The sequence below is a fragment of the Guyanagaster necrorhizus genome (genome assembly GCF_019112545.1).
Source record: "Guyanagaster necrorhizus MCA 3950 unplaced genomic scaffold BT62scaffold_5, whole genome shotgun sequence".
In the NCBI taxonomy this organism is placed as follows: Eukaryota; Fungi; Basidiomycota; class Agaricomycetes; order Agaricales; family Physalacriaceae; genus Guyanagaster; species Guyanagaster necrorhizus.
Window position 1 is genome coordinate 801,832 of NW_025064884.1, and position 20,386 is coordinate 822,217.

At 47.9% G+C, this 20,386-nt stretch overlaps 11 protein-coding genes across 11 annotated transcripts; 4 read left to right on the forward strand and 7 right to left on the reverse strand.

The window, feature by feature from the left end:
* Positions 1 to 271: 271 nt before the first annotated feature.
* Positions 272 to 707, reverse strand: BT62DRAFT_605318 (uncharacterized protein). The gene is made up of 4 exons (XM_043181571.1): positions 690 to 707; positions 546 to 630; positions 459 to 494; positions 272 to 395 (listed from the first exon to the last, which is right to left on the reverse strand). The coding sequence occupies exons 2-4, from the start codon at positions 572 to 574 to the stop codon at positions 308 to 310; spliced, it is 153 nt and encodes a 50-aa protein (XP_043043253.1). The 5' UTR covers positions 575 to 630; positions 690 to 707; the 3' UTR covers positions 272 to 307.
* A 230-nt stretch (positions 708 to 937) lies between these two features.
* Positions 938 to 3,074, forward strand: BT62DRAFT_917368 (uncharacterized protein; the record flags this gene model as incomplete). Its single annotated transcript, XM_043184036.1, has 8 exons — positions 938 to 1,102; positions 1,504 to 1,668; positions 1,816 to 2,006; positions 2,060 to 2,129; positions 2,182 to 2,220; positions 2,271 to 2,561; positions 2,611 to 3,010; positions 3,040 to 3,074. 8 exons carry the CDS (start codon positions 938 to 940, stop codon positions 3,072 to 3,074), a joined length of 1,356 nt encoding a protein of 451 aa, XP_043043254.1.
* Positions 3,075 to 3,091: 17 nt separating this feature from the next.
* On the reverse strand, positions 3,092 to 5,953 carry BT62DRAFT_928487 (shikimate-5-dehydrogenase). The gene is made up of 4 exons (XM_043185519.1): positions 5,699 to 5,953; positions 5,532 to 5,652; positions 4,332 to 5,482; positions 3,092 to 4,280 (listed from the first exon to the last, which is right to left on the reverse strand). The coding sequence occupies exons 1-4, from the start codon at positions 5,786 to 5,788 to the stop codon at positions 3,258 to 3,260; spliced, it is 2,385 nt and encodes a 794-aa protein (XP_043043255.1). The 5' UTR covers positions 5,789 to 5,953; the 3' UTR covers positions 3,092 to 3,257.
* A 1,737-nt stretch (positions 5,954 to 7,690) lies between these two features.
* BT62DRAFT_886770 (DUF1783-domain-containing protein) lies at positions 7,691 to 8,459 on the reverse strand (the record flags this gene model as incomplete). The annotated part of the gene is made up of 5 exons (XM_043182892.1): positions 7,691 to 7,752; positions 7,809 to 7,868; positions 7,924 to 7,978; positions 8,031 to 8,249; positions 8,298 to 8,459. 5 exons carry the CDS (start codon positions 8,457 to 8,459, stop codon positions 7,691 to 7,693), a joined length of 558 nt encoding a protein of 185 aa, XP_043043256.1.
* Positions 8,460 to 8,734: 275 nt separating this feature from the next.
* On the reverse strand, positions 8,735 to 10,377 carry BT62DRAFT_963222 (triacylglycerol lipase). The gene is made up of 4 exons (XM_043188674.1): positions 9,813 to 10,377; positions 9,699 to 9,764; positions 9,418 to 9,651; positions 8,735 to 9,363 (listed from the first exon to the last, which is right to left on the reverse strand). The coding sequence occupies exons 1-4, from the start codon at positions 10,316 to 10,318 to the stop codon at positions 8,790 to 8,792; spliced, it is 1,380 nt and encodes a 459-aa protein (XP_043043257.1). The 5' UTR covers positions 10,319 to 10,377; the 3' UTR covers positions 8,735 to 8,789.
* Positions 10,378 to 10,491: 114 nt separating this feature from the next.
* On the reverse strand, positions 10,492 to 12,285 carry BT62DRAFT_963223 (uncharacterized protein). Its single transcript, XM_043188675.1, has 5 exons — positions 11,932 to 12,285; positions 11,688 to 11,879; positions 11,468 to 11,639; positions 11,107 to 11,417; positions 10,492 to 11,057 (listed from the first exon to the last, which is right to left on the reverse strand). The coding sequence occupies exons 1-5, from the start codon at positions 12,214 to 12,216 to the stop codon at positions 10,578 to 10,580; spliced, it is 1,440 nt and encodes a 479-aa protein (XP_043043258.1). The 5' UTR covers positions 12,217 to 12,285; the 3' UTR covers positions 10,492 to 10,577.
* Positions 12,286 to 12,308: 23 nt separating this feature from the next.
* BT62DRAFT_928491 (uncharacterized protein) lies at positions 12,309 to 13,478 on the forward strand. The gene is made up of 5 exons (XM_043185520.1): positions 12,309 to 12,411; positions 12,459 to 12,484; positions 12,533 to 12,609; positions 12,665 to 13,303; positions 13,368 to 13,478. The coding sequence occupies exon 4, from the start codon at positions 12,694 to 12,696 to the stop codon at positions 13,252 to 13,254; it is 561 nt and encodes a 186-aa protein (XP_043043259.1). The 5' UTR covers positions 12,309 to 12,411; positions 12,459 to 12,484; positions 12,533 to 12,609; positions 12,665 to 12,693; the 3' UTR covers positions 13,255 to 13,303; positions 13,368 to 13,478.
* Positions 13,479 to 13,720: 242 nt separating this feature from the next.
* Positions 13,721 to 15,154, reverse strand: BT62DRAFT_985255 (glucosamine-6-phosphate isomerase; the record flags this gene model as incomplete). The annotated part of the gene is made up of 8 exons (XM_043189926.1): positions 14,934 to 15,154; positions 14,819 to 14,882; positions 14,652 to 14,768; positions 14,500 to 14,603; positions 14,292 to 14,443; positions 14,036 to 14,243; positions 13,897 to 13,983; positions 13,721 to 13,842 (listed from the first exon to the last, which is right to left on the reverse strand). Exons 1-8 carry the CDS (start codon positions 14,935 to 14,937, stop codon positions 13,721 to 13,723), a joined length of 858 nt encoding a protein of 285 aa, XP_043043260.1. The 5' UTR covers positions 14,938 to 15,154.
* A 107-nt stretch (positions 15,155 to 15,261) lies between these two features.
* BT62DRAFT_978933 (ribosomal protein S5 domain 2-like protein) lies at positions 15,262 to 15,822 on the forward strand (the record flags this gene model as incomplete). The annotated part of the gene is made up of 2 exons (XM_043189395.1): positions 15,262 to 15,304; positions 15,362 to 15,822. 2 exons carry the CDS (start codon positions 15,262 to 15,264, stop codon positions 15,820 to 15,822), a joined length of 504 nt encoding a protein of 167 aa, XP_043043261.1.
* Positions 15,823 to 15,961: 139 nt separating this feature from the next.
* BT62DRAFT_928496 (uncharacterized protein) lies at positions 15,962 to 16,727 on the reverse strand. The gene is made up of 2 exons (XM_043185521.1): positions 16,095 to 16,727; positions 15,962 to 16,037 (listed from the first exon to the last, which is right to left on the reverse strand). The coding sequence occupies exon 1, from the start codon at positions 16,494 to 16,496 to the stop codon at positions 16,164 to 16,166; it is 333 nt and encodes a 110-aa protein (XP_043043262.1). The 5' UTR covers positions 16,497 to 16,727; the 3' UTR covers positions 15,962 to 16,037; positions 16,095 to 16,163.
* A 708-nt stretch (positions 16,728 to 17,435) lies between these two features.
* On the forward strand, positions 17,436 to 19,716 carry BT62DRAFT_1002075 (aryl-alcohol-oxidase from pleurotus Eryingii; the record flags this gene model as incomplete). Its single annotated transcript, XM_043176808.1, has 9 exons — positions 17,436 to 17,698; positions 17,749 to 17,906; positions 17,964 to 18,070; positions 18,120 to 18,321; positions 18,378 to 18,569; positions 18,619 to 19,028; positions 19,080 to 19,167; positions 19,222 to 19,571; positions 19,627 to 19,716. The coding sequence occupies 9 exons, from the start codon at positions 17,436 to 17,438 to the stop codon at positions 19,714 to 19,716; spliced, it is 1,860 nt and encodes a 619-aa protein (XP_043043263.1).
* Positions 19,717 to 20,386: the final 670 nt, after the last annotated feature.

Below are 20,386 nucleotides of genomic sequence, written 5' to 3' on the forward strand. Positions count from 1 at the left end.
TGTAGCACTGTTTGTAATGTCTATAGGAAGACACCATATAGGCATCTTGTGAGGGACAGCATTATGTTCTTTCAAAGATGCCAGGTCAACTTCAACAGTTACAGAATTTGGTAAGAATAGCTTAAGCAGAAGGAAATGACTTGGGAGTAGAGTGCCACATAGAGATAAGGTTCAGAGCTGCTGTGAGCCACTTGCAGAACTCCAGTCTGTCAAAATTGGACTCCCATTGCCCATCATCCTTCTCTGCCACAAGTTCCAATTTGTGGTAGTGGCCAAGTTCAAAATCAAAGACTTTGTGTAGAAAAGACTAGTGATCAGCCTCTGAGTACTTCTTTGAAGGCAGATAGTACATTCCACAATACAGGGTCACATGAGTGAGGGATTCCATATCATAGCTGAAAAAATGATTGTACTGGATCAGATGAGTGGAAGATACACATAGAAAAATGGGTATGCACATGAAAGCAACTATATCCTGTATTATAAGCAATAGCCTATAAACTGATTAGAAATGATGTAAACAGAACTTCTGAAGAGCAACACACCAGAAACTTGCCATAGCCAGATGGAACATTGCTGGAGACACAGGAGCCTTCCTCACAGAAACTGCAATCTGGACATCCTTTACTTCTAAAGACATATAGAAAGCAGTCCAAATATTCCTATGGAGAACAAGCCTTGGAGCATACAAAATTAGGCAATACTGGGACCACATCCAAAACTATGAACACCAGGGGATGCGCCCAATCAAGCCAAAGCAAATGATAGTGTCTAGGTGAGAACGAGGTAATACGTCATGACGGCCGCCCTTTTTAGGACTTAAAATTTGCAATTGATGGATACATAGCCGGGTTTTGCATTCAAGTTCGGTTGGAATTCAAGTCAAATCTTTAAGTGAGGTTTCTTTTATATTTATTCGTTGACTCACTTCTGCATCATGCCCCCCCTCCCGACCTTCCTGTACGTTTTGCAGACATGCTTGTTCTTAAGTGAGAAAGCCCAAGCCTGGGCGAAGAAGCGCAGAACACCGACATCGATGTTCGGCACACCAGCATATGCATGCTGTGTGAGGTACCAACTCCTCCTCGGGGTATTTGAAATGGTAAGCCTGCCATTACGCATTTATATACTTGGGCGACCACGCTGAGATACTTCATGAATTGATATTCCTGCTCCCCACTGGCAGGGCAGTCTCATATCGATGAAAGCTTTGGGACGATACCGTTGTGTTACTAATTTATGGCTAACTCACGCGTAGCCATATCTTTCTGAAGAAGGAAATCCTGTCTTTCGGAGCGCAGTGACGGCGGCGCAGCGCGTCTACTGCGATCTTGGACAAACTCTCCGGTAGCTCGCATATCGATAATTGTGAAAATGCGACGCAATTGCGTGCACGACGCCCATTTTCTGCCATGTCTATTTCTGAATCACTGGAGCTAAAGACACCATTGGTACTGCCCTTCGCTTCCTACCTGAATATTATCATTTCTGACGGGTCTATAGATAAGCGCCGATCTCTTCGAGAAGAGTGCTAGCTCTCTACGGGAGTGGTGGCTGAGCACACGCGTGCGTCAATGGTTCGAAGATAAAGGATACTTCCTCTACTATCCTTTGGTGGTGAAGGGAGCGTCCTCAGATTTTCTCGTACCGTCCATGGACTTTGATCAAGTAGGTCTGTCTTGTGACGAGCCGTTTCCCTACGCATACACCAGTGGCCCTAGAGCAAAAGGAGATTACTTGTTCGGCGCTCCAAATACGCATCATGTAACGAAGTTTGTATACCTCGTTAGCACCTACTCATGATTTATCGACCAGGGCAGAGTTTTCTACGCACAGGATTCCGAAGCCCGACATGTTTTCATACGGGCTTTCAAGATAGGCAGCCCCCAACTGAATATTTACAAGTTTCTGAATGGGAAGCAAAACCAAAGCGGCTTCTTTGATGGTATCATACCGATCCTCGAGTTCTTGGAACTGGACGAATATTGTTTTGTGGTCATGCCTAGGTATGCGTGGGCGTTTCACGAGTATAGCTTCTTCTCATACTTCAACTATAAAGATGGGGACGTGCCTCTTCTTGGGAATGCACGTTGCGTAGCAATCTCACCTTCATACATTTCCTACTGAAAGTATGTTCACGCCATCTCTCAACAGACACTCATGGAACTAAAGCATTCGCAGGGACTTGCCTTTCTCCACGAGAACAATATTGTCCATCGAGTAAGCCTTTTGCCACCGTACCATATCGCTCCATCATAAATTCTTTAAAGAACCTAGACATAGACAAAATCGCCGCCAATCACATCATAAACCCAAAGTTGCCAGCTATGAACGAGGCTCGTCGGGATCTCCAGCATGCTGGGAAGCTTGTGCCGGCTCTCATAGACTTTGATCTCGCCATCCAGTTCAGTCCGGATTCCTCTCCGAGCAGTCGTTTACTTCCCCGCCGCATGGCTCAACGAATTTCCGTCCAGCGGGATTTATCCCAAGGCGAGTACCGGTATGACCCCTTCGCATACGACGTAGAAGCCATGGGATATATGCTCTGTGCTCAATTCCAGGTGAGGCATCTCGCAACACCGAGCACCACTAAACCTGTCCTCCTCCCAGCACCTAACTCCAGACCTCCCGATGCTTGCGCCCCTCTTGGATCGCATGATCACTCGGGACAAGCAGAAACGCTTCACTGCCTCTGAAGCCTTTCGGTTCTTCCAAGACATGGCTGCCAGGCCGGATGTTGCACGGGGACACGACATGGACGTGCGTTTGGACGATTTGGTGGGGTTTACGCCTGCGAATCGAGAACATTATGAGGATTATGACCGGTGGGAGGGGCTTCCTGAGAGTTTTGTGGACGCGTATGGCCCGGAGTATAGGGAGCTGCCGCCATTGCAGAAGACCAGGTTCCTCCGCTCGGTTTGTCGGTCTCTGATTGGGTTTTGGTGTGTGCTGGTGATTCGGCTGGTGGTAGATGCTATACGGTTTGTGTTTGGGTTCTTGACCCGTTCCCGTAAGTCGGCTCTGCCTCGCGGTGTAAAGTCATTGGAGGTATAGGAAACAAGAACGAAATTTAGTTATTACGGAGTTGTATGACATTGTCTCATTTCCTTGTAAACTATCATAGCTTGGACTATTTCCCTGTATGATTACCTACATCCTTATTGACATGATCCATGTTGCTAGATAGATGCGTTAACAATCCTCCAATAATGTTACAATATGGTATATACTACAACACGGCAAGATGCACTTTAATATCACGACATTGTCCGTCTCCCCTTCTCATACTCCTCCATGACTTTCTGCTTCACCTTCGTCCTCGGCGCTCGCCTCCCAGTCCATATCTTGACCTGCTCATACGCCTGCTCCAACAGCAACTCAATACCCTCAACAACCGCCCACGCAATCCCCTTATCCCTCTTCTCCTGCGCCAACGCCAGTAGCTTCGTAATCCTCCTCTCATATGCCAACTCAATCGCCACCCCACCATGATCACTCAGATGCTCCTCTCTGAGCCCCACATCAATAAGCTCCGCATTCCTCATCGACGTCGCCGGAATCGTGGATACGATCATCGTCGGCAGCGGGTGAATCGGGAGGGGGACATCCAGCCTATCCAGCACCTTGATCTTCATCAGCGGATCTAGCTTGCAGAATTCCTCTGCGAGCAGCTCGGCTTTGGGCCGAGTACGGTTGTAGATGAAGATGTTGATGACGCCTATCTGGTGAAGCGCGTAAAGGGTCGCCCGGGAGGTACCGCCAGCGCCGAGGACGAGGGCGGTCGTGCTTGAGGTGACGACGTTTGCGGGTGAGAGTGAACGGACGAGACATATTTTGATCGCTCGCCAGTCAGTATTATCACCACTTAAATCACCATCTGCGAGGCGTATGATGGTGTTGACAGCTCCAATGATCCTTGCATGCCGTGATATATGTTGTAAATAAGGCATAATCTCGACTTTGAAAGGTATGGTCACACTTGCGCCGCCAAAGCTGGAAGATTTCATAACCTCTTTGAGCTCTTCTGTTGACGTAGTTTCCTTCAATTCGTACGTGTGAGGGAGCCCTAGGGTAGAAAAGGCGGTATTGTGTATGGTGGGTGACATAGAATGGGCAATAGGACAGCCAAAAACATAGTACTTCTTGGGAGGTAGTAGCCCGACTAGATGTAGAATGGATTGTACATCTACGAATGAGATTTGACCAGGTGCCGCAGCTCGAGGAAGCAGAGGATGTGACATCGGGGAAAAAACTGTGTTAAGTACTCGAGATATCTTGCCCTAGCAAAGGAATTCGTTGTCATACTTTGGACAACCCGATGGAAGACTTACTTCAGGCCCCATGTTGATGGCGAGTAAGGGGATAGGATTCCTCTCAATGGTGCCCGCAAACGTCCTCAGACTCATATTGTCTTCAAATGTCTTCGCTGTGCTTGCAATTTTAACGATATCTGCGCCTCTCCGGACCATTTTATCGTACAGCTGCCGTGTCTGCGGACTAGTCCAAATAAGGCTGCCTTTCCAGTCTTGATACGAAACGAGAATGCTAGCATTTCCCTTGTGCTCCACAATGTGAGAGAATATAGAATCTGGGAGGACCATTTCCAAGTCTATATACTCGACGCCGAGAGTGAGCGCATGGAAAAGAATGTTCAAATGGCTTTGAGGAGTATCCTTCGTACCAACATCAGGATATTTACCACCCTGCTTGAGGGTACGGAGTGTGAACAGAATAGGAAGCGGAGAGTGTCGGCGCAGAGTTGCAATTTGATATGCAATAAAGGTAGGATCCTGCGAGAGAAGAAGGTCTGCACGGACTTCCCATAGGTCTATACCTAAAGAAATTTCCTCCAAATGGTCAACCGCTTCCCTGATGTCTTCGTAAGTGAGAGCGAGGAAGTATGAGCGGCGACTACGGGGAGTCAAAGGAACTTTGTTACAATCCACACCGTGGATAAACCGCAAGAGTCGGAAAAACTCTTCTTCCACAGGTTTGAGAGCAAAGGTCTGGTCCGGCGTGACAGTTTCTTTCGAGCCCTCTGGAGCCGGCGGAATGGGGACGGTAAGGGAGACAAACTCAAACGAGCAACACTGGCGAAAGTACTTTTCTCTCCGGTCCCAGGCCTCTCTCGAGGTTTCATGGATGTAAGGAGGAAAATGTGTGGATTGGCGAAGGTAGCTGAGCACGGCTTCCTTCTCACGCAAAACGTGTATGACGGGTCCTGTTTGCCTGAATTTTTGAAGCATGGCGCGGTTGGCCTCTAGCTCGACAACACCACCACCGCAAGCGATGACCTTGCCAACAGGATGCTGGCGGAGGATTTCAGCAAGGATATTCGACTCGGCTTTGCGAAAGGCGTCCCATCCATATGCTTGTATGTACTGGGCAATTGGCATGTTTTGCTTCTCAAAGATAGTGTCCGTGTCTAGAAGTTCCCAAGCAAGAGCCTTGGCGGCGATGGTCCCTAAGGTTGTCTTGCCCACTGACCGACTTTTAGAATGAGTCTGGCCTCAAAACAGCAGTATACGCACCTCCTCTCATGCCAATGAGCGCTATACTCGCCTTTCTCGAGTAATTCTGCACTGGAGGTGTGGTCGGCGACGAGGCGCGCGAAGGAGCCAGAGACAACATTGCATCTAATGGCGACGTAACCTAGAAGAGGTAAGCAAGTGGAAGCAGGAAGAAGAAAAAGGCAGACTGGTCGTGTATCTGATTCGTCGGTGGCCGATCTACTACGTGGATAAGGCTGGTAAGGACCTGAGTCGTGGATCAAATCGCGGACATTCATGGCGGCGGAGAGAGGTTTCTCCGATCCGAGCTGGTAACAGTATAAACGGAGTCGTCGTTCTCGAAAGATCAGTGGTTCGTTCGAGCTCGACGGTATCGCATCGTTCGACGTCCAGTTCGATTTCTCGTCGCGGAGTAAATGCAACGACCACAAGGTTGATGACGGCCACCACGACGGTCCGAACTGCTGACTAAAGCTCATTTAGGTAATTTCAACCTTCCTTCGGCCTCCCGGTTTGCCATTCCTTCACCAAGTACACTCTCGTCTACACACGAACTGGTTCAATTGAATGTGTGCTATGTAAAATGGGGGTGCATAATTCAACTCCGCGAATACTCAATTATATGAACCATTTAGATAAAGTCTTGGATCCACCACACCGTAACCGTCTTGCATTCGAAAAGGACAAAGCTCGCCTCTGAATGCGAACGACAATAAAGTGACCACATTACGTTCGCAGCGTTCGCCTCCATGTGGACGCGTAATAAATTAAATTAACGCGACTAATCGGACGGGTTTCGCGATGGATACCTCGAATCCATTTATCGCAAGGCATTTTGACCATCCACACCCCCGGTGTTCATCACACGAGCGTCTGTTCTCGATGAATAAGCTGTTCAATCATAATCGCCGATAGGTTCGCTCCTGCAGTGAATCACAACGGGTACCTGACTTCACGGTAGAGCGGACCTAGACACTCCTTCGTGGCTTGGTAATGCGGCCAGTCGGACGAGGCGCAGGGACAGCTTCTCATACATTGAAGAGAGAGCAGCTGTGTACTTCCACCGAAACGAAACATCGATAGGAACCGTCAACCCTAGTCGTCTAGGACATATACAATTGTTCCGGCCCTCGCTTGTGGACACCTGGAAAGTCAATATGTATAACAACATGGGGATCCGAAATTCACCATCATAAATTTGTATCGACGCCGCAGGTCTTAGTTCTAAGGGAGAAGTTTGAAGTATGCAGTGGCGTATGTTTTTTGAAGAGTGCCTAGATAGAGGACACAACGGGGACTAAGTTAGAGACCTTTAAAACAAACAACGCCGAACGAGAGTTCTAGCCTACTTACGTCTCTGGATCCGCTATTGGACGACCTGAAGGGATATATACAACACCAAAACAACACACATACAACATGCACACCACCTTATCTCCTTGATTTTTCGAGCTGGGCAAGTGCAGCGTCTTTCAATCGGCGGACTGAGAAACTGACGAGCAACAAGATCTGGAAAACGGCTTCCTTGTTATGGAATACAGTAGTGATACATCGGGCAAGTGTGATCCTCCGGTATCTGTGATCATGGGGTTGGTTAACGAAGATACAAAAAGAAAAAACATGATTCAGAACAAGGATATCACCTTGATCTTTATGAAGCTCGACTTGGAAGCTCACAGCCGAACTCATAGCGCCAAGCAAAATTTGAGGATGGAGAACAGGGGTGTAGAGAGTTTAAATAAACCGGGCATTAGTAACTCCTATTAACGCGAGGCAAAGTTCGCGCAATGGAATGCGTACCACCATAACCACTATCAAGCCTATGATGATCCTATGCCGACACCCTTTCGTGGTTATTCTACCCGTTCTTGAGAACGAGGATGAGAAAGCATATAGAAATTTTTTGCTCATCCATGGGCGCATGCTATTCGCAGATGTGAATATTTGTTTACATCCGTTGAGATATTGGTCCGCTCAGCTAATTTTGGTGGGACAGATCACTGCTTAGTGACTGAAGCCAATGCCTTTTCATTGAACGAGGTCTACTGTCTGGTAGAAACTTGGAACGTTTAAAAGCTTTTACTTTTGACATTATATGAAGACAAATATGGTACCATCTACAAGACAGTCGTGGGACAGCGACTTGAAGGGAATAAGCAAAGGATACTTTACTATATGTTTTAGACCTTGCTAGAGTCGACGTTCACGACGGTTCCGTCGTCGGCTATAACTTTAAATCGGACTTCAGTCATGCAAGTCAGTCAGATTGACGAAAAGAAAAACAAAATGAGAACGCACGAATATCATACGGGAGACCCTTCTCTCTCCTAACGCTGGTAAAGTAGACGGTACCAGAACCTGAGCAGCAATGAAGCGAGACAGAAAAAATGCAAAGGAAATGGACACTACACACCTTTTGACCCTCGAATCCTGAAACTTAGATCTACATGCCCCTGTAATATATTGATCTGCAAGTTTCAATGAGCACCCCCCGTAAACGAACTAGTATTCCAGACTCACTGCCCCGAGAACCCTCGGCTCCCCATTAAGCCACCACTCTGGCTGAGGTCTCAATGCCTCCCCCAGGACGTTCCGTAATCCCTTGTCATCCCTCGCTGTCCGCAAGACCTGCTTGAACACCGAACTTGAGATCTTTTGCTGGTTCGTCGCATAACTATAAAAGACACCCCAAGCTGCGACCCCGAATACACTTAATGCCAAGATAGCGGGCCAGCGTCTCTGCATAGATCAGCAAGAGAGGGATAGTGGGACGGGTGATTGACATACCTTTATGCGTGGGAGCTCACGGAAAGGACGTGGGCGGGATGTGTCGGAGAACATTGTGACATGGGGAGGTTCTGTGGGTGGCGGAGGTGGCCGTGGGAAGTTTGTGGCAAAGGTACGATGAAGGCGCGTTCGGAAGCAGGCTCTGCTCAAGCTGAGGCTCATGATGGTACGAAAAGAGAACACGGCTACCGGGCCGAGTAGTGCCGGATATCGCCCGGGCTTCTCAGCGTGGTATCATCTGCTGCCAATGCACGTTCGTACGACACTCGACGCTATAGCGTGTCTAATACTAGAGAGACTCTCCCTGACTGACAACTTTTTTTCCAGTGACATCGAGTCAAGGGGCTGTTATCTCGGGCTATGAACAAATAGTTTTGAATTGTACTGTAAAAATTGAGGTCCGCCATTTCTCCTCGATGTAAACACAACAATTACTTAGCGTTCATAAATATATGAATGCGGTAAAAAAAAAAACACGCTGATAAGATACATCTACTCGCATGAAGTGCCATTAAGCCCATTATCCATCTTCTGCGGAGCCTTGTAAGCTTCCAATGTCTCCAGCACATGGGGAATCACGTCTTTATGAACATCCTTTCCCCACAAAATGTCCAAGTGCTCATAACCTGCCAACCTCTTAACGACGACATGCTTCGGTAGCTGCTCCACCATGACTTCAATATCGACCAAACTGTCCTCGTCTCCATACAGTAGCACAATGGGGGTAACAATGTGCTTTGTAGGGAACCTTGCGGGCCTGTACGTGCGCATCGTTGTCCTCATCACAGGTGACATACTTGACAGATCGTCGTCGTACATTAGGAATGCACCGGTACGCATGATCTGGAACCAGTGCACGACAGCCTTGACAGAGGCGAAAGAGTACAGATGTGCGTAGGCGCATATCTTCTGGTAATGCGAGATATTGCGACTACGCCAGTTGAACAAGACGACGAGTGACGTGTCGATCACGGAGGCAAATATTGGAGGGTAAAGAATAGCTTGCCACAGCGTTGCTGAAGAGAGAATAGATTTACGGCCGAAGAAAAGATAGACGAGAGTTGGCCTGCCAAAGCGTGTAAACAAGATAGAAAGAGGTCGTACGTAGATTCTGACATACGAAGCTTTCATGAGACCGTCTACGATAGGCTGTGCAAGGCCGGCGGGGCTGACAGCAGGTGCAAGAGCTATGAAAACGTTGATTTTTTCGTTCAGCTGGGGGTGTATACTGAGCGCAGCGAATGCCTGTGCGGTACCCTGACTGAAGCCGATGTAACTGAGTTTTGAAGACTTGGTAATGTCCAGAATATAATGTATGGAATCAGGGATGTCGTGCCAGGCGAAGTCATCGATACTACAAGCCAATAAGGATGGTTAACGGTACTTGTAAGGGATGCATACCTAAAGTCCCAAAATTTTGACGAGTTCGGATTATGGTGTATTGACTTTTTGGAATATTTATTACCTCTGAACCTGATTGAGAAAGACACCTATTAGAGTGACAGAAATACTCACCGATTGTTCCCCAGCCAAACGTCATAACCATTCTCAACGAGGGTGAATGGAAGACAACGTTCAGCGTCAGTGAGACAGACCCAGACCTCGCTGTTCATCAAGAGACCATGATGAAGATACACAACAGGCTTTCCTGTGCTTGTTCCCGGACTCGTCTTTTGTCTCCCCGCTTTCGAAGGCAAACGATGAAGGCCGAGTAGATATCCGTCCTTTGTCATCACGACATGTTCCTCCGGTGTATATCCGTAAATATCGCAGAGCTCCCCGAAATCTCTGGCATGTAAAACGAGATCTGAAGCCTTCTTTTCTGGAGACTTGCTTTGCGGGGGTCCGACAGTGTACTTGAAGATAGTTCGAGAACGTCTGTAGAACCAATTGATGATGGGTTTTGGAAGAAAAAGGACGATCAGACGAAGGATAGTTTCGAGGGTAAGGAATAAAAAACCAAGAACAAGAGCGGTATACTCCAAAAGAGATAGGCGGCTGATGAAAGGAACTCGAACCATACCCAAGTCGGTCTATAGTAATGTAAGAGAGAAAGGGGTATGGGACCACACAATTATCACATGAAAAGGGTTTCGGAGAATCGGACCGATATCGAGGAAATCAGGATGCTTATGACATGGCATCGCACATTCTTACTTTTGTACATCGACGTTCCTCTCGTTCATGTGGAGGTAATAGCAACCGTATTGATTAGAGTTTGAGTCGTATACCATTCAGCACAACGTGGAATAAATGAGAGTATTCAAAACGTATATTCTATTAGTGCTGGGTATCTAACTTGGCCCTTTTAGCTTTCTTTACCCAAGCATCGACCTCCTCCTTCTCAAGAGGCAATTCATGCACCGACGCAAGATGTCTCCGGAAGTCATACGCTCGGCTGAACACGTAATCGCAGTTTCCTTCGCTCAGAGTGCCGTTGCACGGCAAACCAGCCTCATGCATCCGAGGGTAGGGACAAGGGAGTGCATTTGGAGAGGACTCCAATTTCTTCTTCGCTCTCTGCTTGTACAAATTGCCTGTAAGCGCGTCGATATCAAATTTGGCTGTCTCTTCGTCCGAAGATGAAGACGACTCTTCACGGTCCGAGAGCGACTCTTCGTCGGAAGGGGTATGCACTTTAGCCAAGTGGCGCCGGAGGAGGTGCTTGTATCCAAACGCCCGTTTGCAATCATCATAAGGACAGACATGGTCTCTTCTACAAAGGTGGGTGACGTTGTGATGCGTCGTCAAAGCCTTTTTCTGGAAGGAGTCAGGTATGGGCTTGTGAATTTGGATAGCAAATACATACAGATTTGAAGTCTTTCCCACAATACTCGACATCACATAGCCAGTCCCGACCAAGTTCTCCACCGCGTCGCCTCTTGCGAGGAGGTTCGTTTGCTTCTAGTTGGGCCTCGGCGTCCCACTCTAAGTGGAGCTTCTCGTGTGCTCTCAAGCCCTTCTGGGTAGAAAATGTTTTGCCATTACAGGAGGGATGTGCACAGGTTGGAGGATGTGCGGTGCGGATATGACGTTGCAGAGATGACCACGTAGAATAATATGTAGGTGACTGGCCTGGCGCGGCGAGACAATTCTGATGTACGCATGTGTACCGTTTGTCTACAGAGGCATTCATAGGGGAAGCACTATAAGCTTTACAGGAAACTCACCATAGTGAATCTTGCCATGGGTATATAAATGTTGCTTGGTATCAAAAGACTTTGTACAGCCTTGGTGGGTACATTGAAAAGGTTTCGTTCCAGGAGGTGCATGCGTAGTACAGATATGCGTCCGCAGATGATGGTGCTTCATAAAGGCATCACCGCAGCCAGGTTCAGAACACTGATAACAGCGGTCAAAATTGCTCGGGAGGATATACAGTGCACTCACAGTAAACTTCTTGGCACCACTGTGCCAAGTCGTATGGGCACGGAGATGCTGTCTAGTCCAAAATCGCTTCCCGCAATTTGGCAGTTGGCATACCAAAGGTCTTGAAGATTCAGGTAAATGGCTTCGAGCATGTGCTTGCAGATGGGTTTCCCTAAGGTACGATTTGCTGCATGTATCACAAACGAACGGGCGCTGAAATCGAATTTCAGTGTGATGATGATGCGCTCAGAACTGAAAGACGGACCTGGCCTGTGTGTGAACGTTCGTGTTCCTCTAAACGTGAGGGCTTTGAGTAAGCCTTGTCGCAACCCTCAAAGGTGCATCTATATCTTTTCTTCGTGTAGCTAACGAGCTTCCCGTTGACGAGAATAGGCTTGGAAGGAACGTCAGATTTGCTCGTCGACGGCACCTCATATTCCGAGTCTGTAGGGCCTGGTTCTGGACTGGAAGCAAGATGAAGAACAAAATCTGTTGCCGGATGAACCTTTCGTTTCCCTAGAACAGTGGATTGGACAAGTGTCTCCGTCATTGTCGCGGTCGAGCAAGGACGCGACAAGAGGTCAACTTTTTTTTCGCCAAGTTTGACATGGAAGCCGCTGACAAGCAAAAAGCGTGATCGTTGGCCCGCAATGCCATCCAAGTTCCCAGGGGTGTTAAGATGTAGATATCCTACACACGTAACGGCCTTCTCCAGCGCGCTGATGAGGTGAAAGAATGGGATCTTGTGCGTATTTCCTCAATTTGGCTATTCGAGGCTGATTTGGAGCCTCAGTTTTTCAGGATTGCACGTCAAATGGGTAGGAATTTACTTCAATATCGAAACATTAGTTTGAACATAGCTCTAGCTCGACTTTCACATCTTCCTATGGTGAACAGTGTGTTACCAACTTTGCCAAACTCATTGGTTTGATCGTTGGTGCATGTACGTACGAGTACTTCACTGAAGGGTATCGCCGGACCCTTACCATTCTCCTCAGTTGTGGGACTTGTAGTCATTTCTGCCTTCATGACATTTCTGAGGCGACGGCGCTTAAGAAATTCCCTGGCCAAGTATCGCCTTGCCCAAGTGCAACGTGCAACTTGGCCATCGACACAGTTTGCCCCAGCTCCAGCTCCTCCCCCTCCCGTTTACGCTCCTTCGCTGCCTTATCAGCAGCCAGTAGTCCAACCAAATATCTTTTCGTCATCAGCACCCGTTCGATCGACCAACCCATTCCACAGATACTCAGGCACTGATCCTCCGGTGTCCTATCAGCAGCCAGTGCCGGATAATACCTTTCAGTCACCAGCACCTGTTCGATCGACCAACCCATTCCACAGATATTCATTTAATGATACTGTATTCCCCCCTGTATCTTCGGAAACACAGCGTACGACCTCTCCGAGTCAGACAGATGATCCTTATAATTCTCATGCTATGGCCCATCGCCAGCAGGGTGCAGTCCTGGCCAAATACTCTCGTGCTTCTACCGGCAATCAGCTATCGGAATTCGCTGCTTCCTCAAGCTCGGTAACTGAACCGCACCCACCTCCATATATCGAACAACCTCTGGCGAGAGATCACTGAAACATTTCTGTTTACCTAAGATGCTATCTTTTATATGTTTGTGTCAAAAGTAAGCGATCCACAACTTAGTTTGAGATCAAATACTTCGTCTAACTTTTGCCCTGTTCCCTAAGTTCAGAATATCCCTCCTCTTGACCCGTCGTTTACGAAGAAATACTGTTGTACATTTATGTCTATCTTGTTCTGTAGCTATCTATCCGGAAAATGGATGACTTTGACCGTCATATGTCAGCATTGAGAAGCATTTTTTTTGCTTCTGCGTCATAGCACTGTACGGATTGGAGAGAAGGAAACCCTTACATGAAACACATCCAGAAAACAAAAAACCGATTTATTCATCTATTGAATACATATTCGATAGATCTAATAAACAAAAAGCTCTAGATGATACATTCTCGGTATAGCCTTACTTGCTTAACGGGCGTAAACAACCTGGACCGTGCATATTGAATTCTAATACAATGTTCTACTCCATGCTTCCGACCTGCTCGACAATACCCTTCACCTTAAGCCTCGCCTGATGCTCTTCGACTTCGTCTTGTACACGTTCGATAGACTTGAAATACTTGACGGTTTTGACATGCAGCTCTGTTCAAAAGCAATCAGAACTCTTCTTCTCTCTAACAGGCGGAGGCGACAGACCAGCCGTGGCGTCCTCGTCGACCACAATAAGTGCCCAAGGATGGAGCTGAAGAGCAGAGAGAGTCCACAAATGGTTGACGCCCTCCTCTACCAAACAAAATCAGTACCAGGCTAGAGCACCTTGACTAACGGAGGCCACCGATCGCTTTGCTCAACGCCAGAGCCTTTCTCTGCCCTGTGACTACAACCACAACCTCTCTCGAGTCCAGAACGGTCGCGACACCAACGGTCAGTGCCATACGAGGAACAGAGTCAATATCATTGTTGAAGAAACGCGCATTAGCGAGAATGGTGTCGTATGCAAGAGTCTTGATACGAGTTCTTGAAGCAAGAGAAGAGCCAGGTTCCTACCGAAAAGAAGTGAGACAATGTCAAGAAGCCTAGATTGCACTTGCATTGAAGGCTATGTGCCCGTCCTCGCCGATACCTCCCAAGAAGAGTTCTATCCCTCCATATGATTTGATTTTTTCTTCATACGCTTTGCATTCAGCGATAAGGTCAATGGCGTTACCGTCCAAGAGGTGCACCTGGACTGGGGGGATGTCCACTGCCGATGACACCGTTAGCATTTCATCATGGTCGGCAAGACTCGAAGTAACACACCATGCGAAAAGAACTCTCGGAACATGAAAGTGTGGTAAGACTCGGAGTGATCGCGCGGGAGACCAACATATTCGTCCATATTGAACGTTACGACATTTTTGAAGCTATGAAGTTGATGAGACACTGGGGGAAGACGTATGAACACGACGAACGATAGTTTTCCATCTTTGACGAGTTGGATGAGAGCTTTGTAGGTGGGAATTGGGGAAGACCCAGTGGGCAACCCAAGAACGAAGGGTCTTGCTGGGGTAGGTGCGAAATCGTTGATACTGGGATATTCGTAAGAATATTCTCCTGCTTGCCGAGATTGTAGACGTACCGTTTGCAAATGTAATTGGCAATGTAGTCGCCGACAGCAAGGGGGTCTTGACGAATGATCAGGCCTGTACCACAAATTCAGTCAAAGCCAAGGTTAAAGCTGTAAATGAACAGACGCATGATGACGGTGAGTGAGTAAGATGAAGAGGGGGAATTTGTGATTCATTATATACTCTCTCGGCCGAATTAGACCTCGTGAACGCGATTGCTTCTAGCCCGGTACAAGCTGTATAGAGGCAAAGCATGAACCTGTGATTTCTCCGGATCACAATTGGCAGCAATTGGTCCTCAATGTACAACGTGTCTGAGATGCAGACGTAGCGCAGAGCAAAACCACACGGATCTTCCGGTCCGGTACCGGCTGCGACTCTCAATCGTCTTCCATCACGGCTCCATTTGATGATAAAATACCTTATCGCGTCCTTACGCCCTATCCGGTCAAGGATGCTCCCAAATCAAGCACGATTCTCCAGTGGAGATAATGGAGGTGAGCAAAAATACCAACCTCAACGTAACAGCGAAGCGTAATCTGGCAGCTGACCAGACACGTCAAGATGGCCTCGCCCTATTTACGCGTCGGAGAGAATCACTATCCACAAGTCCACCTTCCTTGCACATGCTACCGAGATTCGAGATGGGGACATGGTGCCTGAATTTATAGACCATCTCACGAGTCTGCCCCAGTTGAAACGGGCGACCCACTGCATGTACGCTTACCGTGTGTCATCTGAATCTACGAAACTCTCGCTCGGACAACAAGACGGCGGCGAGAGCGGCGCTGGTGATCATCTGGCACGTTTGCTGGAGCTGTCACGATGCGAAAATGTTGTCGTCGTGGTCTCAAGGTGGTATGGCGGAGTGCAGCTGGGATCAGAGCGGTGGCGGAGAATATCAGAGGTTGCGAAGGACGCATTGAATAAAGGAGGATTCATGAGGAAACGGGAGGAAAACACAATACAGTCGGGTACTTCAAAGAAGGGGAGGAAACCAAAGAAAAAGAAGTGATCATACTCGATGGAAATCCGTCCTCACCGCCTCCCGTCGTCTCACACGAAAATATAGCCCAAACGGCTGAAAATTTTACGTTTGATTGTCTCTCCAAAAGGAGTGTTCGGGCTGGGTCTCCAGCATTCGACGGAATCCACGCTCGGCAAAGGAAGGAAGAGAATTCCATAGTGGGGAAGGATCTTGGAGAGAATGAAGTTGTGCATGTATACTGTGTGCGTTGTGAATAAACATATATGAAATGGGGATATTCCTGACCTTGAGCGTCGTAGTATGAAGACCAAGGATCGCTTGTCGAAAAGTCTCTATTGCATTGCATGCTCCCGTACCAGATCCAGAGATCACGCTTTTGTCGGATATCGTGGTCTGCGTGAATAGTCCTGAGCGTCCAATGTAGTTCCGACAGAAATTTCGTGAGAGCGGCGTGGAGGACGGCATTCAAAATTCGGGCATGTACGTCTAGACGAGGTGAAATCAACAGCAGCAGATCCATTCAGGTGGAGACAATCAATGTATGACCAGTTTCCGCGAAGAGTCCCATCGTATGTCCAAGCTGGGGCAGGGATAGGTCCACGGTTCATTAGGATAACATCAGCTTTCCGAGCTTGACACAACCAGAATGTGTCGTGGATTCGAACTCCAGTAAGAGGGCCTATGTAGGGTAGCGGGGTCATTTTTGTCCTTAGACAGATAGAGCGAGGTCGACCTGATGTATCGCACAATGAAGGAGCCTGACTCTGCCAACTCGCGGTTACTGGGTGACTTCTGAAAACGCTGGTCCCCACTGTCGATGACTTCCTCGATTCTGGTTCCGTTGAAGGGAGCCTGGTATATATCATAAAGTACAAAAGTCCTAACCTCGGCAAAGGTAAGATCTGTGTCCGTGAGACGATAAAGCTTCGAGCCATAATAGATGGAGATGGTAAGTGAGTTCTGGGCCGACAAAGGCAATTAGGTTTGCAACGTGCAATTCGCAGAGATCTTCAATAGCATGCAGGGTGAAGGGGCAACTTGATGGCAGCGAAGAGGCTGAGCCTCTGAACTGGCGTACGATTCGGCTGCCTCGACTCTTACTCGCTGGCCAGCTTCAAGTCCGCAAAGAAGAGACTGTTGTATCTCGTTGATCAAGTCATCTTCCTTGTCCTTTGGGGGTAGATGATCGGAAATCACGCTGGAGGGCATATTCGATAGTCAGGAGCGATGAATCGAAAGTAGTGGACTGGCTGCCCATTCTCTGGAATTAAAACAGGCAGAATAGTAGGGTGCTGAATAATAGCGTGACAGTCTGAATGGCCTTGGACAGGTGGTATACTATTGCACAGCGACGGCAAAGGCTATAGGCGCGTCGCAGCTCGTCGGGGTTTGGTCGGCGATTAATTGTCTGACAATCCGACATTTCGGCTCAATTCCATCTTGACCCTTGCCTTCAAGAGACTTGACATTTGACGTTGCCTCGAGGATGCCTTGAGCCTGCAAAATTCTGCTAGTACGGGATCAAAGACTTGAAGGCCTGATTCCTGATGGCCCTCGTCGTCATCCAAACGAATCTGGACGCGTTTAAAAGTCAAATTTCTAGGGGCCTGGCTTGTCCCGTCTCTTGCTTGGGAACCACGATGTCTACACGTGCTAGAAACTTCTTCCTCTTCACCCTTCTGGTCAACTCCTTAACTTCAGCAAAAATTCTGTCTTCTCCTGCAGAGCTCGTGCAGACAGAGTATGATTTTATTGTGATCGGAGGTGTGGGGAACACCGCCATTCTGCTGCGTTTCTCTCTGACGGATCTGGCATGGATAGCCGGTACTGCAGGGAGCGTTTTGTCCGCTCGACTTAGTGAAAATCCCGATGTCAAAGTTCTGGCTGTTGAAGCTGGTGCGAGGTGCGAGGGACCTAAATGGTAACATACGTTTTCCTACACACTCCCTGCAGTAACGAAGGGATCGTGGAGACCATGGCGCCGTTCCTTGGGGTATCACTTTCAAATACACTCCTTGACTGGAATTACACGACGGTGCCACAGGAAGGTTATAATAACCGGACACTCAGTTTGACCAGGGGATATGTGTTGGGGGGAAGTAGCACTGTCAGTCAGTGTTTACTTCGAATACAACCCAAGACTTCTTTTCTCATGATTTATTTGTAAGATCTTCTAACTTGGAACCGTGGAGCAGATGATCTATGGGACAGCTGGGCACGGATCACGGATGAACCTGGCTGGTCTCGAGAAGCCATGGAAAAGTACTGGCTCAAGGTATGCGCACTTTGCCTCAAAATGCATTTCTAAAATACTAACTTTCCAGTCGTCGCGTCTCGTGAGCCCCGCTGATCGTCACGACACTACAAACCAAGAAGAGCCTTCTATCCACGGGAATGGGCCTGTTCAAGTCAGCGTGGGAGGTTTCCCAACAGAGCTTGATGGACGTGTCCTTGATACCAGCAAGATGCTCGGTGGTCGGTTCCCATATACCGTGGATCTAAATGCTGGTCATTTCGTGGGAGTCAGTGAGTCTAGAATTCCTTGTCCCACCTTGTCCGTCTTGCTCATTGATGGCTTCCAGGTTACATGCAATCTTCTGTTGGTGGCGGCCAGCGTAGTAGTGCTGCAACAGCTTACCTGAATCCAAGCCAAGAAAGGGGTAATCTAGATATCCTCATCAACACCCACGTCACAAAATTAGTTCAAACCGGCTCCTGGCGGGGTTGGGGGAAGCCAGAATTTCGGGTAATACAGGTGGCTCAGAGCAGTGAAGGTAGGAAGAACAATATGATTTCCTCACTTCCAGTAACAGTTACTTGTAGATGCGCCCATTCAGGTCACCGCCCGAAAAGAAATACTGCTTTGCGCCGGCGTTATCGGTACACCCCAACTTCTGTTGCTCTCTGGAATAGGTCCTTGGCAGGATCTGAAGTCTCTTGGCATTTCACCTATCCTTGCTCTGTCAGATGTCGGGCAACATCTCACAGACCACCCTGCCATCCCTATTTATTACGCCGTCAACTCGAACAGCACGTTCGACAGGTATCTACGGAACGACACCCTGTTTGCGGAAGAATTAGGGCATTGGGAACAAACGCATCAAGGCCTTTTCGTTGATTCACCGGGTAATACGCAGGCTTTCATTCGGCTCCCAAATAATGCTTCGATCTATGAATCATTTGAGGACCCATCTTCAGGTCCAGGCGCAGGGCACTTAGAAATGATATTCATCGTAAGTCTTGTACCAAGGCATTCATTCATTCCTGTTTATATTTTCACCCAGGACGGGTTTGCTCAATTTGGATCTTTGCCTCAACCCGAAACCGGAAATTTTCTTACCGTTCTGGCTGGCGTTGTCACACCGCTCTCTGGTGAGTCTCCCTTGAAACTCATCTTGGTTATCCTTTCTGAAATAGTCCTTTCAGAGGGATATGTGACTATCAACTCTACCAATCCTTTCGACCATCCGCTTATCGACCCGGCCTTCCTGACGAGCCCTTTCGACCAGTACGCGATAGTGCAAGCCATCAAAGATATTCAAGAGTTTTTAGCTTCGTCTCCATGGAACGGTTTCGTGCTAGATGCTTATGGCGATTTACTCAACGCCACTACTGATGATGCTAAATTGGAGTACGTGAGGGCCTATGGGTCCAATATCAATCATCTAGCCGGAACTGCGCGAATGTCGCCGAGAACAGCGAAATGGGGAGTGGTCGATCAGGAGTTGCTGTTGAAGGGTGCTGAAGGTATCAGGATCATTGACGCGTCTGTTTTTGTACGTGCAACCACCTGCTTCGTTCTGATTCTAGAACTAACGATATTCATTCTAGCCGAGTATTCCTGAATGCCACATTCAGGCACCTGTATATATGATTGCCGAGAGAGCAGCGGACCTCATCAAGGATCGATACCATCTGTGATGCGACGGGACCTTGGAGGCTTGGACAGCTGTTATTTATCAGTTGTATTTACTCGCTTTCTGTGTGTTTTCTTTGGGACTAACGAAGACAAGTCGGATCTCTGCCTACTTCTATAAACTCTCGCCCGCATGGCTACACCTGCTGTGCTACAATCAAACGTTTGTTTCTAGGCTCAAGCCTGACGCAATATACAGGGCTGCTGGCTTCATTTATTCAGACATGCGGATATGCTAAGTTTTAGCTATAGGAAGTACGTCTTTCAAGCAGATGTGCCTACTAGGTATTACTCAAAATCGTTTTCGTACTGTATGATCTCAGCCTGAGGAAGGCATTCGCTCGTGATTGGCCATAGAACATCGAAACCATTTAAATAAAAGGCGTGTATGTAACCAATGCTAATGTAAAGTGCCAACTATTCCCTATAGCCTTAGGTGGCCGTAGGATGTAAGCGATGCGCGTGGAACAGGATCAAATCATGAAGGAAGGTGGCACTGCTGGGGTGGATCGGTATTTCTTATTTCTGACGGGTCAAATCCTGTCACGTGGAATGTCCTTGTTGAGGTCTCTTGTCTAGCTACCAGATGAGGTGGAAAGAAGGACTTCAATAGCAGTCAATACACCTCTAAGTAGATATTATGAACTGAAATTTGTCTGAGGCCGACATCTCAGA

Bases quoted from the DNA above. Each gene is read 5' to 3' on its own strand.
- BT62DRAFT_605318 (XM_043181571.1), bottom strand. From the start codon at position 574: ATGTTCCATCTGGCTATGGCAAGTTTCTG. The intron at 495-545 runs GTGTGTTGCTCT...ATCAGTTTATAG, and splicing joins CTGGCTATGGCAAGTTTCTG to GCTATTGCTTATAATACAGG. The intron at 396-458 runs GTGCATACCCAT...TCATTTTTTCAG, and splicing joins CAGGATATAGTTGCTTTCAT to CTATGATATGGAATCCCTCA.
- BT62DRAFT_928487 (XM_043185519.1), bottom strand. From the start codon at position 5,788: ATGAATGTCCGCGATTTGATCCACGACTCAGGTCCTTACCAGCCTTAT. The intron at 5,483-5,531 runs GTGCGTATACTG...AAAGTCGGTCAG, and splicing joins GCTCATTGGCATGAGAGGAG to TGGGCAAGACAACCTTAGGG. The intron at 4,281-4,331 runs GTAAGTCTTCCA...TTCCTTTGCTAG, and splicing joins CCATCAACATGGGGCCTGAA to GGCAAGATATCTCGAGTACT.
- BT62DRAFT_963222 (XM_043188674.1), bottom strand. From the start codon at position 10,318: ATGGTTCGAGTTCCTTTCATCAGCCGCCTATCTCTTTTGGAGTATACC. The intron at 9,765-9,812 runs GTGAGTATTTCT...AATCAGGTTCAG, and splicing joins GTTTGGCTGGGGAACAATCG to AGGTAATAAATATTCCAAAA. The intron at 9,364-9,417 runs GTATGTCAGAAT...ACGCTTTGGCAG, and splicing joins GACGGTCTCATGAAAGCTTC to GCCAACTCTCGTCTATCTTT.
- BT62DRAFT_963223 (XM_043188675.1), bottom strand. From the start codon at position 12,216: ATGACGGAGACACTTGTCCAATCCACTGTTCTAGGGAAACGAAAGGTT. The intron at 11,880-11,931 runs GTCCGTCTTTCA...ATTCGATTTCAG, and splicing joins AACGTTCACACACAGGCCAG to CGCCCGTTCGTTTGTGATAC. The intron at 11,640-11,687 runs GTGAGTGCACTG...CGCTGTTATCAG, and splicing joins GTGGTGCCAAGAAGTTTACT to TGTTCTGAACCTGGCTGCGG.
- BT62DRAFT_928491 (XM_043185520.1), top strand. From the start codon at position 12,694: ATGACATTTCTGAGGCGACGGCGCTTAAGAAATTCCCTGGCCAAGTAT.
- BT62DRAFT_928496 (XM_043185521.1), bottom strand. From the start codon at position 16,496: ATGACCCCGCTACCCTACATAGGCCCTCTTACTGGAGTTCGAATCCAC.